This window comes from Chlamydotis macqueenii, chromosome 1 (genome assembly GCF_036417535.1).
Source record: "Chlamydotis macqueenii isolate bChlMac1 chromosome 1, bChlMac1.mat, whole genome shotgun sequence".
Classification (NCBI taxonomy): Eukaryota; Metazoa; Chordata; class Aves; order Otidiformes; family Otididae; genus Chlamydotis; species Chlamydotis macqueenii.
This window is the reverse complement of record NC_141556.1, coordinates 5,064,879-5,085,008: the sequence shown is the minus strand read 5'-3', so window position 1 is coordinate 5,085,008 and position 20,130 is coordinate 5,064,879. Positions and strand designations below refer to the sequence as shown.

Here is a 20,130-nt window from a genome sequence, read left to right as displayed (position 1 = left end):
ATCCAGAAAAAATAAAAAATGCCTGAGGATACTCTTAGATAAGAAGCTGTTCAGATGTGACGTATCTCGGCAGTTATTAAAAAGTAATTACACCTCATATCCTCATGAAGCATTCATTACTTTCAGAAGGGATTCAGATATCTTTTAGATACATAACTTTTGCAGATCCTGCTTTATTATTCATATGTTATAGCAGAAACCAGGAATACCTGAAAAATCCCAGTTCGGTCACTACGATATAGACTGTCTTGGTTAAAATGGTGAATTCAGTGTCACCCTGCCAAACTATGAGAATGTATCTGTCTAGCACATTACGGCCAAGATGAATTAGCTTACAATCTCTTGGGTTTTTCTGGTTTCTAATACAATACTCAAGAGGATGAAGTTGTTTGCAATGATCAGCAGCTTGGGACACGGGGTGCCGACACCGTCTAACGTAGACTGCATTAGACTGTGGTTGCACCTTACCCTTGCTCCAAGCACAGCCATGCTCTGACATTTGTCCCAGGGCACCCAGCGGCTGTGCAGCCACAGAGCAGATCAGTTCAGCGAGCTGAAGGCAAAGTCAAATTCTCCTCTCCCTCCTCCCTGAAAAAAACCCCAACTTTTAGCCTAATCAGCTTGTTTAACCAACTCAAAGGAAAGGGGGAGAAACAATTAGCCAGCAGTGAGAGCATGGCCGCTCCTCTTGGCAGTATCCCGCAGGTAGAGCAGATAAACCTTCCACCCAGCACGTAACATCCTACGTCAGACATGGGGGTATCAGTCCTCTGACTTAAAACAATGGCACATGATGGAAGCACAATGTTCAAGGTCAGTATATCACAGTATACATACACAATTTCTGTTGTTAACTTTGCTTTTTGTATTTTAATAGACCTACAAGCCCTTTCAGGTGAGATGGGACTTTCTTCATCTTAAGGGTTGACACGGGCGCTTGTGTACAAATTCAGCCTCTTGCTGCAGATGAAGAAAAAGTCAGAAGAAGACTTACTCAGATCTCTTACTTTGCAGTAGGACAGAGGATTCTTTTTCCAGTTGAGGCAGGCTATTTATTTATTTTTCCTGAATGGCATCTTTGACTCTGTAGAGATCACTCTTCAATTTACCTTCTAAATTTTGTTTTGTTTTCCTCTCTTTCCATCATATTTCCATCCCCCTAATGAAGTGGGAGAAGGAAAATCCTTTCCTTTCTCCCTCCCACCAAGAACTGCCACTGCTCCCAGCTGACAGGACAACTTCAGATAATGCTTAGAAATCTTTCTCAAAGAGGAAATATCACTGAATCGTACAAAAAGGACCTGCCACCACTTCTTTTGCAGGGAGCTGAAGAGCCTTTAACAAAGAATTTCAGGTCCACAGACATCTGAGTTTGTTTCAAGTGCTTGATAAGACCCTAGCAGACACAAAATTCAAAATTTTTGAGCTTCTGCCCCCTCCTCCACCGTTTCTGGGCTACAGCAACAAACACAAAATGCTGGTGTACTCTGTACACCCAGGAACTCATTAAGTTCAATCAAAATGAGCTCCAGAACTGTGGGATGAAGTAACAAGAAAAACAAAGCATTAGGAATTTTAATACAATAACTACTTGCTTCCTTTTGCCATAAATTCTTCATGGGTCTCTAAGATACATCTGCTACCTGCTATCTTGTGCTCTGGCTATTAAAGGTTTCCTGGAAAAAATCTAAAATTTACTCACCTATCTGCACAGAAAGTTGTTTAAAAAGCCTAGGTGCCTTACAGGGAGAAAGAAATCTAGCCATAAAATTTGTGAGCAAGAACAAGAACACTTTCTTAATCCTCTAAGTGAGAAAGGTGTTGTCAGGACCTGCATCTATGCCTTCTGCAAATTAGAGGAGAAAAAAAAACCCAGTTATGGTCAAAAATATAAGGAACTGGGAGGAGAAAAGACAGGTAACAGTTTTAGTCAGGACACCTGAGAAACTGTAAACACATTATTTCCATTTTCAATACACTACAGCATTGTGAGTGAATATTACCCTTGACATACACCAGCTGTGCTGAATGACAGGGTGGCAAAAAATATCATTTATCATAAGCAGTGTGATTAATAAGCTCTATGACTGCTCAAGAATAGCAGGTATTTAGAGACACAAGATACCTGATTCAGAATAAAAGTCTAAATTCATTCTTGCTTAGGAATAATATTTTTGCCAAGCCACTGTTTTGGGAATTTTATATGACCAAGATCAGATATTTCAGGACAACCTGATCATGCTACAGCCACATATTTTTACAGGCTCTTCATCCACAAATGGCAAAGGATTTGCAGAGACAAAAAAAACAGTGGCCTCATCTCACAGAGGAAAAACCAAACAGGGCTCAGAAAGGACAAAACATTCATCTATGGTCACTGTCACACAAAACACTGGTGGCAGAGGTGAAAAATGAAAGCATAGGATGAATTTGGAAATCTAACACTGAACACAGCATTTCATCTTGCACTTAAGAGAAAGTGTAATCTGGCTAATCAGATATATTTTATGTAGTCAGAAGGAGAAAGAGTTCATCTCTCACTCCTTGGATTAGGGGTAATGTCTTAAAAAAAGGGAAATGTTGGTGTTTGTTCACCTGCAGTATGATCCTGCATCTCTCCTTAGGAGAGGCAAGCTCCTCCTGCCACTGAAAGAACCCATAAGCAGTTTCTTCTGGCGGAGAGAACACTTTAACTCCCTGCAATACATTAGCGACTTTGGTCACTGGGCTATGACCGATTTGGGAATGACCATCACTTTGTGGCTGACGTCCCATTCCAAAAAGCTATATTTTTTGATTTTAAAATAAATCACAAAAGGACTGCGAGATTGTAACATCCACTTTTCGTACCACATCCTTCTCCCTGCCTCCGCCACCCTCAGCCCCCCACAGCGCGGATTAGGATGGGGAGAGGGATGAATTATCTCTGGAGAACTATAAAAGATAGAATTGATTTTTGGTAAGAACTCCAAGGAAGTTCTTAATACTGCCTTATCTTTGTGAGTAATACCAAAATGTTCCTCCGCTGAGTGAGCGCCTATCTTCGAAGCTATCCTTGCCAATGTTATCTCTACAGAAAAGCAGCTTTGAAGGATAGAAAATAATATATGTTCCCCATTGGCTGAAACGGAGTTGTGTCGAAACTTGTATTACAGAGTTTAGGTTCTACACTAGATATTTCCATAACTTAGGGGAATTCAACAAGTTTGCTGCTGTGACGCTAGCATGAGGCCAAGATAAGATTTGCCCATCTCACATAATGAAATTTAATAACTGGGATTCACTTCGGAGCACCTGCACGAACCTAACGATGCGACATCGCCCAAATTCACAGTCTTGCACGTTATTATTTTTATTACAATGTGAATTTGTGAAGCTTCCTTGAATCTTAAAATACATTTAAAAAATTCCATCATCTTTAAGTATTGATTGCAGAAAGGCAGAAAAGTCTAGGTTTATAAGGGGAAGCAATCTCCTATTAGACTAGTAAGAACAGATGGGAAAAACAGATGTAGTTTTGAATGCACAAGCTATTTGCCAGGACCTTGTGTGCTTGAAAGGTTTTTTTTGTGTTACTTTTTTCCTGACCTCAACAAGAGGTCTAAGAGGAGCTACTACGTCCTCCTACAAACTGTCTGATCCTAGCTGCAACATTATCAACACAAATATTGGAATGTCCCACTCCTAATAATTTAGCTTAGTCCCCCCACCCAACTTCAGAGAATTTAGGTCAAACGGTCGATTTTCTGAGAAACAGAAGCCTTTGATTCAAAAGTTCCTGTTTCTAAGATAGGCTCATTTAAATGTGCATGAATCTCTGAACGCCATCTTCTTGGCAGCCCAGGGTTACGCTTATGTGTAATACTTTCCTCTTTATTTTCAGCCCTTGACAACTAGCAAGGAGAATACACACAGAAAGCATCTTGCAGCTCCTCTAAAAGCAATCCTCTGCTGCAGCCGAGCAGTCTCTCCCAAGAAAAAGAAGAACTTTTTGGTCATCTGCCGAAGCCAGTAATTCTGTTCTTCGGACTCCCAGGATTTCTGCTATCTGATGGAATATTTAAGCGGAGACTTCATTCCCCCGGCAGAGCGCCGACGGCTCAGCCCCTTCCACTCCGGTGTTCAATGAGCTCTTGTGTTCTGTTACAGAAGAAATGCGATTTTCTGCCCAGCTGGAAAATGATACTTCTTCCTAGTGCAGAGATTTGTACCCCACTCTAACCCGTCTAAATAGGTCACAGGCACATTTTCACAATACCACCAATATAACCTTTCAGAAAATGCAAAAGCTTATTGCACGTAGGATACAGCAGACTCTCCTTAGCAAGGAAAAATTAATAAATTTAACTAAGGAACACGTTACATCTCTGTATAAAACCTCTTCCTCTGATTTGGCGGGTTGGTCTAGCCCTCCTGAATCTCTTTCTCTCATCGACTTTCCTATTTCAAGCAGATTTAAGGCCCCACTCTGCCAGCGACCAGCTCGGCAGCGCTTGACAAGACACAGTTCTGCGCCTTACTCCCACCCTCTATCAAACGGGGATTATTGATACTTTTCCCTAAGTGCTTTGAGCTCTTGGAGTGTATCAGGAAGCCTTATTTATTTATTTGCCTGCCCCAAATGAAACAAGCTCTGTCAATCCTACTGGGCAGGATGCTATAGCGTTACTGTTCTATGTGATGAAAGTCTGCCCAAAAATTGGAGCCTTCCAAAAATATTAGGAGTTTGAGGTCTAGTGAGATGTCCTGAGGAAACAAAAAGTGTGATATGTTGTTTAAGTATGATTTCTTCTTCAGATGACTTCTGTACATGCTTCTCTTACACTGTTTTACCAGTCAAATCAGTAATTAAGCACTAGTTAGTGTGCCGTTCAAAAGCACACACTGTTTCCAGCTACCTCGGTGTAAATCTAGACTAAGCTTAAAAAAAGCCAAGAGAGTTAAACCCTGCATGTGAGCAGACTGAAACTTTCAGTGTCAAAATACATTTGAGGTAAAATGAATCAAAACATGGAGAAAGGGGATGCTCAGAATTGATTTTTCCAACAAGGCATTTACAGGCACTCCAAACACGATCTCCACTTCCAACATAAAATAGTCATTGTGCTGATTTGTTACAGTACGACTTGCTAACGTATTTGATTCCACATTATCTGAAACTCCTAGTTATCCGAGGTCTCATCTTCTTAATGGAAGGGAACGTACAAAAGCGGAGCACTCACTTTAACACACAATATATTATCTATACAAATTGGTACTCATTCAACAGACAAACTTAAAAACCAAATTATGGTTGACGATCAATTTGATACTCTGCAGCAGAAAACACCACTTAAAGCCTGATGGCTTATAAAGCCTTTTAATGACATTTCTTGGCATTATAAAACACCAGATCTTGACTACGTGCTAGAACTCAGTAGGAAGCTCCCATGAGAAGAAAATTTTTGCTAGTTGGCTGTTGCAGCTGAGACCTTACCAAATATTAAACAAATATTATACTGCGGGCTAAGGTATCAATATTATTAAAATGTTTCTCGGCATAATATCCCAATGTTGTGTCAAAAGCAAAGATTCCTACTGAAGCAACATGGGTATCTCAAAGGAAATTATTTGGAAGCAAATTTCACAGGCAGCCCTGCACCTAAGACACCAATCTGGCAGCCAGCGAATTTCAACTTTTACCTTTGCTTTGCCACAGACGCCTCTAAGCTAAAGTTGCCTGCAAAATTAATTCCGAGTCTTGCCTCAGTTTTCCCAGTCTTAGAGCCTGCAGAATCGATGTGAGAACGGTGAATTAAGAGTCAAATGTTGAAAGGTAATTCACCAAACATCCACATGTGCACGCATGCGGAAATGCAAACTACATTTCCATTCCAGCAGACTTTTTGCATTTAACAAAGTCAGATGCCAGAGGCATTACTATTTATTTAGATATTTCTACACAGTAGTAAATAACACTTTCAGAAGCACTGATTTCTTTAGGTTGCTTCCTTCAGCATATGATATTTTTAAACTCAGGGTTATATTCTCAACAGCACTTCAGTAATCTAGGAATAAGAATCCCAATAACCTTCAGTAGAAATACTATTTTATATTTCTTAGGCACTCAGAAAACCTTCCTTAATTTGACAACTCCTTCAATTAAAACTTATTAGAAGTTCTAACTTGCAATCAAAATTCTGTAATAAAAATTGGAAGCCCCACATCTCATTCTACAGCTTTTCATCAGGATATAGACCAGATCCTAGTCGTACGGCATCAGACACACTATCAACAACACAGCACACTGTACACTTTACCGAATAAAAATTCAAGTCCACAATACAGTGACAGATATTTGGATGCTACTGGGTAGTTCATGTTATGAACAGAGGCATTTCTCTTGAAAGTTCAATGAGGTTGAAAGCCAAAACAGTGATACGGCATCAGGGATTTATCATCTAATAATAAAAGAGTGTTTGTTCCTCTGGATCTGCTCCTAACAAGTGGAGGCTCATGCTGAAAGAGCAGGTTCAGTAGGCATGCAGCTTTTCAATTGCACTCCTTATTGTATGCTTTATATTAAAGAAAGCAATTTAACTTTCGAGGACAAGAAAATTATCTTGAAACTGAAGTCCTGCCTAAGCTCAAGGCCAAGCTAGAAAAGAACATATAAAATTATTAAAAGGTCTTCAATTATTACTATAGCTGGAACACTCGCAACAGCTATAACTCAGGATGCCTACACATTTTAATTATAACCCCCATTTTCAGCAGGTTATGGCTTTCCCTATCATGTTAAAATTTATCAGGTCTGGCCTGTCATAGCCTTTAAAAAAAAAAAAAGTTTAGGACAAATTGCTCACTCCTGCTCAAATTATGGGAAAGTAGAACAAAAGTAACTGCAGTTCTGCTGCCCCACGGGTGACAGAGCAGAGGTAGAAATCATTTGAGCAACCTCTCTTAATGGTGCTTTGGAGGTTTGTTTTTTTTTTTTTGTGAAATCTAGGTACAGTATCATTGAAATCACGCACGTAAATTCTATAAAGTATACAATAAAGAAAGCAAGAATTTACATGGCTGTCAAAGCACATGAAACAGAGGGACACCATGCTCCAAAAAGCTGTGTTGTACCAGGCATATATGTGAATGAATTTGCCTTACTTCCACAAGTACAAATGAAGTTTCCTACTTAAACAAGTCAGAGCTTTTAGATCTAAGCCTCACTCCCTATTGAGAAAAAGTGAACAAAACTGGACTTTGTAGAAATGATACAGGACAGCATCTCCTGGACCTCAGTTTTCTACTCATGGACTTTCCTACAGCAGTAAACCTCCTTCCCCATCCATGCAAGCTTTGATGCAAGGCACAACCCTGGTCATGTACAGAACAGACCAATCTGCTAGTGTGCAGCCCAAATTAATCCTCCCTCTCTCTCTCTCCCTATATTTCTTTTAAATATCCAACAAATTTCTCCTAAAACCATCCTGAGATAGTGACAGGGATGCCTGCTAACTTTTGAAAGCCTGGAAGCACTTTGAGTCAACTTATATCTCTTTGGCCATGCAGATGGGCCCAACTGATGACGTGCTGGCTGTCTTCGTCCTGCCAGAACAGAAAAACCCATCTGCTGCCCACTCTTCAACAGCAACACGTCTGGGGAATACTTGGAAAATCACAGCAGGCTGAATGACTTGCCCTGGCAAAGGCATCTCACTCCCGTTGTTTTCTTTTCCTAGGTCCGCTCAGAAATGAGTGGGGATTTCCTGCGCACACAGGCTGGGCTGCAAAGGCACCGTCAGCTTTAAACTGGGAAACACTGGGCAGACCGGACGTACACACATCGCTTGTACTGGCTCCAGTAGTAGGTTCAGTCACATGATGCATACTGATTAAAATTTTGTTGTTGTTCTAAAGTGCTCCTCTAGATTCTGAAATATTCAATGTAAAGTATAATATTACAAGTGAATAAAATTAAAGCAGAAAAGAATCTCACACATACACAGATGAGTACCTACAAAACCATACACTAATGACTACAGTGACTAAATTAGACAGTAGGTGCCAAGATATAAATATCAAGGAAAACTACTATATTGTACTTCTGTAGATCCAGATTTGTCAAATTAAGCTCCAGCAAATTACTGCTCGGAGTGCACAACACCATGCTGCATCCTTTCCTGTTTACCAAATTCTAATAAGTCAAATATTAATGATATCGTGCACTTATGAGAAATAAGTTGTGACTGTGCAGTGACATGTTAGGATTCTATGTCCAACCTCACCACTGCTATTTCCTGACTGGTTTGAGCCTAACAAGTATAACCTCATACATCTCGACGTTTCAAAGAATGATGTAACATAAGAGCAGCTTGGAATTTATGATTGTTTTTAATAAAGAAGCATCTTGGAGACCCCAGCCAACAACAGAACTCCATTGTGGTAGATGTTGTCCAGACTTAACCTGCAAAGGCCTCAGTCAGAACAGTTTACAAATCAAACACGGAAGACATACCTAAGATGAAGGACAGGAAATATTACTGTAATAATACTGATTTATGGAGGAAGTGACCTAAGGTCACAAAGCAAGTATGACCCCAATCTTCCAAATCCCAGTCCACAGCATTAATTGCAAAACTGTTCATCTTCCTCCTGAGATGAAGAATTGGCACAGCAAGGCTGATGTTGCACCAGGAGAGCTCAGGGCTCCAGTTGGGCAAGTCAACAAAACAGTTTACAGTTGCAGACAACAATGATAATTTGAGAGATGGGAAGACAAAAATCTTTAGTTGTCTCCTTCTTTTGCCATTTTGTCTTAATTTTTTGGTTTGGAAAATATAGCTCCAACAGTCTGTGTGGGCTTTCAAAGGACTTTCTAAATGATGTACAGTGTTTTCCTCGGTGGAGTAAGAAGTTTTATTCTCACACAATACTCAAAAACCATAACTGTACTGTCCCTTCTACATCCTCCGTGTCCAGAGAATTTACTCTATCTTTGTCCTACACATAGCAGCAAGTTCCCTATACATAATATCCTATTTGTTTGCAGAATGTACTGGTGTATTAAGTGCATTTTTTAAGCATTACATCACAGTAAGCTGTTAAAACACCCACTTCACAGGTGAAAAAAACTGAGATGAAATGAGATAAGACAACTTCTGGCTGGATCAGCTGAAAGTTCGACCCAAATTCAAAAGGCTCTTGAATTAAAACTCTTTATCCACAATAACAAATTTGTGAGATGTGAAGAGAAACCTGTTAAAAATGCATTTAACAGGACCCACAATACAGAAAATAGTCATTGCAAAGACCTTCAACTTACACTGGCTGAAGCTGATGTTGAAGGGGTCACCTTTAGGCTGGTGCAGAAGCAGCCACCCCTCCAGTGGCTCTTTAACTTTCCTGGATGCTGATACGGCATTGGTATTTAAAATACACAATACCAAGGTATTTTAAGTCAGTCTTAAGGAATTCAAGTACAGGTTTAGTTATGGTTTCACTGGGAAGTTCTATATATTTCAGTTGTTAATGTAAATCATGATGATGATGATGAAACCATGAGCATCACAATGCCCTTTCAGCAGACCCAGTCTGAAAACACCTGGAGCTTGGCAGCTGACAGGTGTCCTTGCTAGTTTATTTTTGTCTCCATCTCCCTGAAAGAAAGCAAAAAGCTCCCATTCTGGGTTAGCACAAGATCAATTAAGAGCCTGTTTTAATTGAGTGGAAGCCAAGCTTTCCTTCAGAGCTATACGGGCTGTGTATTTGCTGATCAGACGAATTTCTCCCTTGTGTGACTCTTCAGGAAAGTTTCCTTACGTGTACATGAGAGCTGGAGAGACTCAGACGTCAAAAATTAATTGCTGGGCCAAGTTTTTCTTTAAGTCGATTTTTAGGTACTTTTAAACTTTTAATTTAAAACACTAAAACCAAATAAGAGGTCAACTCTTCAAACACAGCCCATGTTAAACAAGAGCATTTATAGGGTCACAACTAAGGAAACAAGCTTATTTATAGGGCTGCAAGAGAAAAGCAACTTGAGCTTCTGCTAGAAGTGAAAGGGGTGGGCAGGCAGGGAAGGGAATATAAAGAAAGTTTCGGGCAGTTTTTGCATTATCTGCATATTTTGAGTTCTGATTTTTCTGCCTATCAGTGGCAACACACACAGACTCAACAAGTAAAGCTCATCAGGGATTGAAATCACTCAGGAAAAAACATCCTGAAAATACAGGCTTGTTATCCTCTGTCAGAGTGGCTTGACTAGAAGATGCTGCCATGGGGGAGAAGAAAGGACCACCATGGTTAGGGACCCAGAGCAAGCAATGCCAGCACTCAAACTGCAGCTGGTTTGCAAGCCACACACCTCACTAAAACAGGAAAGCACCGGGATATCCTTCCCACTACCCAGACTAAAACCCATTCGATTCAGGGCTATTACAGAACAAACCAAGGAAAATAAAAATAAAAATCACACGCATTGTCCACCTCGTAAAATCCCCCAAAAAGAAGTTTTGCTCTTCCCTTCTCTCCCGCCCCTCTCCCTGCAGCCTGGCGCCAGGCTCGGCCCAGGGAACAAAACCCACGTCCTAACGACTGATATTTTCAGAGGTGAACCCATTGACAACACGCAGCCATGAATACCTTCTCCTCTTACTGGAGGGAATGAAGAGCGGTCGGGTGGCGTTATTGTTTTTACCCGGTTACATCCTCGAGCCTGTCATCGCGTATAGAAGAAGCCTTTATGCAGCAGTTGTACCGTCCCATTTCCTGGCTTCTGTCAAGCTTAACAAAACCCAAGTACTAAACACATTTTATGCCTTGGAGTATCAAATGTTCTTTGCTATCAGTCGAAATGGAGCTCTGTTCATTTTCATTATTGCTTCATATGAAAATGTTAGCTCTATTCATATTCCATATTCAAGATGTTTAACCTGGGTTCACTGTATGAAAAGTCAATCATGTGTGCATAAATTCAATATATTTTCCCCATTTATTGCAGTACAATGAATATCTAACAGAGAGCAATGTTTGTGTACTGATTCAAAAATATTATCTCTTTCTTTGGCCCAATTTATTTTGTATTTATTTGAGGTGAGGCAGGTATATTTGGGTTAAATAAGCTTTATCATTGCTCAGGGTTTATTATGTTTAGCACAAGAAAGAAAGGCGGCGTAAGAGAAGGAAATAAAAAATCCATCTTTGAGATCATGCCAGCAAGTGAGAAGAAACACTTTTGCTGATAAACAGGAAATATTTTATTTCTAAAGTTAACATTCTTAAGTAAAAAACCAAACACTTCAGCTAAATTTGTGGGTTTTAAAACAAACTGTGGAAAACATTAAGGGAACTAAATAGAAACCATCTTTCAAGATGGTAAAACTAGGACAACTGCAAACACAAGGTATTAAACAAGCCGTGACAACGAACATAGACAACAGCCAATTTTAACACTGATTAAACATATCTGTGATCAAAACCTGAAAAAAACCACTGTGAGAAAGGTCAATCACATTATTATGCAATAACATAAATCCTTTACATTATTATTTCTATTTCAGGAAGCTGCACATGCTCCAACTAGTGTCCAGTGTTCTCAAAGCACCCTACAACTTACAAAAAGGACAAATGAAGAGAATCCTTGCCCCAGAAAAAGCATGACAGAGCTGATGACTAAAGAGGGCTGGGGAAGAAGGGCGAGAGGAGAATAATTAGATATTAGGAAGAAATTTTTTACGATGAGGGTTGTAGAGCACTGGAACAGGTTGCCCAGAGAGGTGGTTGATGCCCCATCCCTGGAAACATTCCAGGCCAGGTTGGATGAGGGTCTGAGCAACCTGATCTGGTTGGAGATGTCCCTGCTTCTTGCAGGGGGGTTGGACTGGGTGGGCTTTGAAGGTCCCTTCCAACCCGAACCATTCTGTGATACTATGATTCTATAATTAATTGATGCAACTCATCAAGGAAAACCAGCAAGCGTTGGTAACGTCCTGTCTGGGTTCTGCTCTAACTATGCAAAAGCACTGGTTTTGTGCTGTTCACGGGAGTTTTGTTCAGAATGGCAATGATACATACTGCTGAAATAAAAAAAAATATAAGCAGAAAACATCCGTCTTCACCTTTTAAATTTTTTTTTCCTCCTTTCTGCAAATTCGCTCAATAATTTAAATGAAAGATCTAAATGGAGTTTTCCATCTCTGCAGCCCTGTGTTGAAGATGAAAACTCGATTTCAGACATTCTTTAATAAAAGAATTGTAAGGTTTCATTCTGAATTGAAAAAGCAATTTTGCTGTATTTTTTTTTCCACAGAAAAAAAAAATAAACTACAAACATTTTTTTTTTTCCATCAATCTGTCTATCCACTAGGTAAAAAAACTTGATAGAATAAACAAATTGAGCCCAATTTTTGGAGTACAGATCAACATGCAACATGCAGTGACAGCAATCAACTGCCCGTAACAGGCACAGATTTCCTATGGGTAAATACGATTTTTTTTTTGTGCAAGTAAAATGAAGATTTTTATAGCCAGTGTAATACAACACAGAGCATCTGCTAGGGTGTAGTCAGCCCAAGCGACTGATGTCTGTCCACCAGTGCACCCACTCCAGGCATGCTGCTGTACTGCAGCAAGTACTGGGCAGACTGGGAGGTTGGGGAGCTCATTAATGTGTGAAAAGTGTTTCGAAGCCGAAAAACAAGAAGTAAGTGCTAAGTATCATATCCCATTTCAGCATGTCATCTCAACAGCTGCTCAAGCTTCGGATAAACACAAAATACCTTGAAAAAAGGGCTTGCAGGTAAAGAAAATCTAGAAATTCAGCCCCAAGTTTCTACCTGCAAAATACTTGCTGTGACCAGGCACTGCGCAGCCGTTGTAATTCACGCTGTACAGAACGGGCACACACAAGAAGATCCTGAAAGTGCCAACGAACACCCAAACAAGCATAAAACTTTTATTTGAAATATAGAGATCGAGTCAGCAGCCATGCATTTCACTTAAGCATGGAGCATTAAAGGAACTTAATATTCTTGCAAAGAGAGGTGATCTGGAGGAAGCCCTGCTCTGATTTCTCTCTTTTGTTTAGATTTGTATACCAACGCCAAAACGTCGACGACGAAAGCAACATGAATATTTTTTTATCATATTATTTACCTACAGTGGAGGGAAGATAAAGAGTTTTAACAGAGCGACAGCAACTAAGAAAAACTCAACTTCAAAGCAAAAACTAATTATGTGTTTTACTAATCACATTTTAAAAAGATACACAGGGCATTACCAACGAACCCTGCAAAACTGAAAACACAACCACGTCTCAGGCTGCCTTGGCCTGGAAAAGAGCTCCCGAGAATTACCAGGGGATTCCTGCTTCCCGCAAACACAGCGCCACTAATATTCTCCAGATTTGCTGGCCCTGCTACGAACCATCTCAAGAAAATGTTTACATTAAAGTCGGGTTCAGCTAGGAGGTCAGCTAACTTTAAGGCTTTAAGAAATCAGCAGCCGTCTTGTCTCCCTAGCAGTGCAGGGGGATGGGGAAAGTTTTTTTTAAAAAAAAAAAAAAAAATCATTAACTCACTGCATGGACAAAACCTCAGTTTTTCACTGTTTCATTTGCTGTCAGTGATGTGGAAGGGTTTTTTTTTGTTGGTTTTTTTTCCCGTCTCTGTCTTTTGGAGTCCATCAGTAACTTGTCAGCACATCTCCAAAGTTTCTGCATACTTTGAAGCTGCTTTTAGACTCAGCCACGACATCTCATGCTTTAAACCTATAATGAAAATAACAGCCGCTATCTCACACAATTAGCTGGGATTTTTATCAGGTCCCTGACTTTCAAACTGCATGTGTATATCAAGTAAACAAGATAAGGAATTTATATTGTAAGTATTCAGCCTTTATTCTTTAAAAATTGCTTCGATGAACACCGAGTGGATGTCAGATGATTTTCTGTTGCATTCTGTACCACACAGGAATCAATACAATCTGGTTTTATTTGAGCCAGGCTCCTAAGCTTACGTCTTATTTACATCTCACAACTGATAAATGATAGCAATAAAAGCGTGGCATTCCACAGGAAGAAAGTGAGATTACACTTCATCTAATTGTTTAAAGTAGGAGAAACAGTATTCCCACTTGGAAATAAATGCCTTAAAGGCTTCTACTGGTATAATTGTATTGCAAAGGTCTAACAACTCTATGCTGAGCAAGAACAGCTGCAAATACAACAATAAGAAGTCAGCTTTTTTTTTTTTCCTTTATTTTCTATAGCTATGTATACATGTAAACGTGTCAGAAAAATACAGCCTTCACTCAAGGTTCTTAGAAATGATCAAAACACATCTATGGCAAAACATCTATGGCAGTGCCTGCGTAAGAGATTGCTCATGTGCGCTCCTAAACGGAATCAGACGCACGTTAGCAAAGAGCACAAAGGCAACTGGTAATATTTGCTCCTACCACAAAATGTGTTTGGCAGATCCAGAGTTATAACCAGGGTACAACTTACAGCCACTGTCCCATGAGATATGGACTTGCATTGTGGCTGATTGAATTTTTATTATTATTATTTTTTTTAATCCCAGAAGCAGTTTCTAACAGCACATAAACAGGGGGGAGGGAAATACCTGCACTGTGTCCTGGTTCTGTCTCATTAACTTCAAATTATCTCTGTACTAAGTGCAACTATTTTACCAAGGAAAAAAACACGAGCACGCATGTGTGAGCTACACAGGTAAAAAGAGAGGTAGAAACAGACAAGTTAAATCGAAATTAAAAATAATTTGTGTACCAAAATAATATGAGTCAGTTAAGAGACCGAGTTAGCACAAGGAATAGATGTAAAAACTTTCAGAAAGGAACTGTTACTGTCCATTTTGAACTTGCAAAGTTCACCTTTCTGCAGGGTCTGACTCTTTTGAGCAACTCCTTTTCCTGCTCAATGAATCCCAAAATGATTTCCAAAGCTTTCACTCACTTTGACACAAAGGATGCAGGAGACTGTTTAGACTCCTAATAAGCCAGGAGCTGTAAAAGCTGCACAGTACTGTTCAACACGGGATGGCGGCAGCCAAGAAAACAATTCCTTGGAGAGGAAAACAGCCAGCATGTGCACTCGTGTAGGAATCACATACCAGAGGAAAAGAACTTTTTTGGGGCTGGCGTGTGACACGACTGTGAGATGCTTACTGTGCACGGAGGGGCTCCGTTTCCCTGGCGTGGCCCTGGAGCTGGAAAAGGGGCATTTATTCCAGCCACCCAACCCGGCCATCACCTGCCGAAGAGCTACTGGTACTGCTGTCAGCCGGCAATTTACTGATAAACGTTAGGGACATATTAACATTGAATCTTCTGAAAGTTATGCAGAAAGATTTTAAAAATTCTACTAGAAATGTTCCTTTTCTGTTTCCCCACTCTACCAGGAAAAGTTGGATGCTCCTTAGAGGTGCACATAAAATTGCGCTCATCTGAAGTCCAGTAATCTGTAACTACACAACAAGAGCACAGTGCAGTAATTAACACATCACTACCATAATTCCTCCAATTCAGCAAATTTACAGCTGAAAACAATTCCGTGTAACCCGATTTAATTACATTAAAAATTATGCAACTTATTTTATTAAAATGGGATTGATTGCTCTACAAAGAATTTAGATCCAACAATGACCTTGTGTGTTACTGTAAAAGGTGTTCAGAACCCAACGAACAGACAATGAAGGCTCTAAACCAGAAACTAATTAGCTCTCACACAAAATATTAAATCTGTTTCACAAATTATGTAAATCATATAAAAAATGAGGTATAATACCAATGGCAAACTTTATAGTGCCAAAATGGAACAAGCTGTATGTATACCTGCCTTCAAATTAACTAAAGCAATTATACTGTAAAATCATTAGCCCAAGACATAGTTTAAAGTCAAGCTTTAATAACTTAATGCTACATGTATTTTCTAACCACAGAAAAGGCATTACATACGTTTACACTTCCCACTAAATTTAGAGGAGGTTATGCTGCATTAAACCAAGCAGGAAAAATAAAGTATTCAACCAAAAAAAAGAAAAAAAAAAAAAAAAAAAAAAAAAAAAGAGGAATGCCAAAAATGTTTACTGTAGAAAATATGCACAAAATCAAGCCATCATTTCCTCTGGAGCTCTGTTTCCCCATAAAAACAATAAATTATTAAGCTTTTTGAAACACTAGCACATTTATTGTAACTGCCACTGTTAAAAAAAAAAAAAAAAGGAATAAAAACTCTCCTGAATGAGGAGAAAATAAACCACAATTTTACATGATCCTGGCAATACTTTTAAATGTCTACTATCTGGTCTCATCTGAGTGTCCTGTGGCCAAAACCTCTCACTACTTCGCAGCCAGGGTAGGTGGAAGAAACAGCAGCTCACAGTACAAGCATCTCTGTACGGCAAGGAGCGGTGCCTCCTCTGCAGTCTTAAGGGATGGGCTGAAACGTTCAATTTTTTTTGCAGATGTGCAGTGCTCAGAAATCCTTGGGTGGAATCCTAATGGGATTTCCAACCTGCTTTTCATCCTTTTAAGATAACTGCCGTGGAGCTTGATGCATCTATGTGGGAGTGAAGGGACTGCAAATAAGGCAAAAATAAACAAGCTTTCTTACTCTGCTCAGATATTTAATTTGTTATTGCAATTTTCACAACACTACGGCGTGTAAGACAAAGTCCTTTGTGCCATCGTGCAGGAGCACAAAATTTAGACAAAGGGAAGTGAATCATCTACCTGTTACCGTCCACAAGAGATGGCTCTACTGTACCTTCATGAAGCCTTATGCAGGTGTGACTTTCCAGATGTTCTGGGATTCCCTCAGCATAAAACCAAAACACTGTGTGCGTGATTTATGTCTGAAAAAGAGCACATACTAAATACCCAGATAACAGTTTTCCTGGCCTGAATGTGAGATGACTGCATTTTTTGGGGGGTGAAGCTAAAAGCTGAAGCACAACTGTGATGCATATGTGTGTGTATGTATTTAAAAATAAAGACTGTAGTTCAGCTTTAACAAATAGCAACTCAGAGCTTTTAAAACTTCTTCTAGCTGTTCACAGCCAAGGTGTTACTGTCAAACTTCTACAGGGAAGAAACACTTTTTGGATTGCTACTATTTTTTTTTTCAATTAGAAGAAAACAGCTTTTTGTACATCAATATGAAGTCTGATATATTACAAACGACACAAGCTGAAATTTGGTGCTCTGTACCACTTCCAAATGGCTGGGGTAAGGTACTGTCACGATACACAGAACAAACACTGCTCTAGGAACAGATGTGGCTTTGGTGTCTTACACAGGAGGAACTGCAGAGGATCTTTCAAAAATTGAGTAAGAAAGGTGAGAACTTTTCCTCTGTTTCTGAAATACTGATTAATAAAAAAGCAATTTTATGAATTTGTTACGGAGCTGTTAATACTAGAAATCCAATGGGAGACTGATCAGCAGCAAGGTCAACCGGCCAAAGATGTCAATCAACTATTTTTGTGTATACCTTTCTACAATCACTAATCCTGCCTAATCAATACACACAGACTCCACCTTTACTAAAGGCTGCTATAATTCTGTTTTAATATCACCTTCCTACAAAGAAGACTATAAAAATGATTGGTATATGCTGGGAAGAAGTACTTGGGATGAGGGAGAGAATGAAAAGAATTAAAGGGAAGAAACTTGGAAAATCTGAGCCATATCTGTACTAACTTGTACTGAAAATTAATAATGTCCAGGCAGCCAACTGAGAAAGGAGGACTGCAAGGCAGGATCGATGATTGAATCTTCTAATGAAATGCATTTGATTGGAAAAAGTATTTCCTTGCCTCAAAGTGTTCTCACAGTGATCGCACTACGATAGAAGTTGCCTCCTAACTATCAACTGCCTCTCGATGTTGCATGACCATCTCCCCTCGCTCTCTGCAAGCAGAATATAAACATTATGGTAATTATGGTGACTGATGACATGTAAATATTTAATACAGTTTAGGTTTTTGTCTTTAAAATGCATTTTAGAAAGGAAAGTAAATTAATTTCTGGAGCTGACTCCGGAACTTAGTTATGGGAGATAAGTACTGAAAAGAAGATAGTTGAGGCAAGATGTTTTCTCTGCCTGGCACTCTAAATTTAAGGGAAAAATACTTGCTGGTACAAAATGCATTTCTAATTTGTCAAAATGATTCAAAATTAGATCTTTGTCATCAAAACAGATGCAACAAAGCCAGTTCCCTGACAATATTTTATCTGTGTCTTTTTGACTTACTGCTTGAATCTGCACACGTGCCAAATGCCACAGGACTTGCTAACCACTTAATCTGTTTCCTTTGAAACTCATCATCAAATGCTCATTTCTGTACAGTTAACGGCAGGGTCTCTGTAATGTGTTTTCTTTTTAAAATGTAAATCCAGTGTCTTGGGAAGGTTGTTTTTTTTTTTTTTTTAAAAAAAAAGAAACCCACAAACCTATGAAGTTTCATTCTGTGCTTTTAAACAGCAATGTTAAGTACAGCACATTAAAGGAAAAAGATGTCACTGATTTGAAAATTCCTTAGAGAGTCATATTTCCCCTTCTACAAACTTCTGTTATTAAATATTTTCAGAAAGAACAAAATTATAACCTTTCTATTTGTTGTTTCAGCAGCCCTAAAACCCTCTTTATCTTTAGCTTTGAGAAATTTATGTTTTTAAGACAGAGAGTATGTATGAATAGGTCATGAAATATCCTAAAAACAAACAGCAAGAAAAACATCACTTCAGCTGTATCACAGCTCCAATTACTACTTACACCCCATTTTCCTGGGTTAGACTGTATCTTGATCAATGATATCCCAGCTGGTTTTAGTTGAAAAAGTTTCCATTTCTATCTCTGCTAATGGTGCCACTGATAAAGAGGGAGAAATCCATCGCGTCTGCAGCAGAACTGAAACTCCATCGAGGGATATATATTCATATACGCATGCATGAACTGAAACCATCAAGGAACATAGATATTTATGAACCCTTGTCCATACATATAACATTTAGAAATATAGAAATCTGAACGGGAAAGTAGAGTGCAAGAAACATACCAATATTAAAAAATACACCGGAAAAAGGACTGCAAATCTTACATCGCTAAATGCTGAGGTCAGTGGAAAGGAGGAGGTTTCTGCAAAGTTACATGAGAAACCCCCAGCTTTGCCATATCACTCTGTAGCACGATATTTAATTCCCACTTCTAGTTTTCCTAAGAGCTCACTGTCGGCAGATACATACACAACAGTTAGACAAAAAGAAAATAAAATATGCAAGGTTAAGCACCATCAGGAACTGTTACAGCTCAGCTGATCCTTGCACTGTCCCTTTCCCTTGTTTTATTGCTTTTCCAATTCACAGTGAAGTGCAGGTACAAAAATGCCCCTGGAAAGGTGGCAGGAGGATATTCTCACTCTCCACATTTGGCAGAGAAAGAAGGCGTGATGAAAACGTGGTAGCCCGTTTTAAACTACCAGTTTCCTCTTCCACGCCAGCTGAAAGCGTGATCGAGTTAGCACCGATCTCTGCTGCCCCCAGGGACTGAAAGCACAGCCAGGGACCTGGAGAGTTGCGACGGTGACCCACAGCATCCCCATCCCGCTCAGCGAACCCGCCTGGGAGCTCGGCACATCTCCCCGCAGCCGCGGGCTGCTCCGTCTACAAATTAGCAACAGCGTCGGCATAGGGGAGAAAAATAAAACCTTAACCAAAACTCGCCTGAGGTTTCGCTTCTCTCTGCTTGTATTGAGGTTTTTGAGCGCTTGTTTCCGTTTTTTCTTGGTTTTGGGAAGGGGACAGAGGGGAATGCTTGGCCCATGTTTAGAAACGGTACATAGACCATGAAAGTATCTCACCACATGCACCAAGGCTGCAAAATTTTTTCTTGTCTTAAACGTTGCTACTGCATGCTTAAAAGGCAAAACAGAGGAGCATGAAGCAAAGATTTGGTGAATAGGAATAAGCTGTAATGCGCAATTACTTTGACAGGGTCTTTTTCAAATCCACATTCATCTTCCAAGCAAAGCCAGTCTGGCATCGAGGATTCAACAAGTTCTACTGTAGCTGGGTACTTGTGTGTTCTTTAAATAAACATTTCTTCTCTTTGCGTGGAAATGTCATCCCTTTCAA

At 39.6% G+C, this 20,130-nt stretch overlaps 1 protein-coding gene across 2 annotated transcripts in view; it reads right to left on the bottom strand.

Annotated features, from left to right (window-relative positions):
• TAF3 (TATA-box binding protein associated factor 3) overlaps positions 1-20,130 on the bottom strand; it is a 118,606-nt gene that overhangs the window by 44,606 nt on the left and 53,870 nt on the right. The window contains exon 2 of one of the 2 annotated variants that reach the window (XM_086744768.1): positions 469-588. The exons of the other annotated variant lie outside the window; for it this stretch is intronic. Within the exon in view, the coding sequence (XP_086600894.1) occupies positions 469-499 (31 nt within the window). The 5' untranslated portion in view covers positions 500-588. The remainder of the gene's footprint in view (positions 1-468; positions 589-20,130) is intronic. 2 annotated transcript variants of the gene reach the window in all.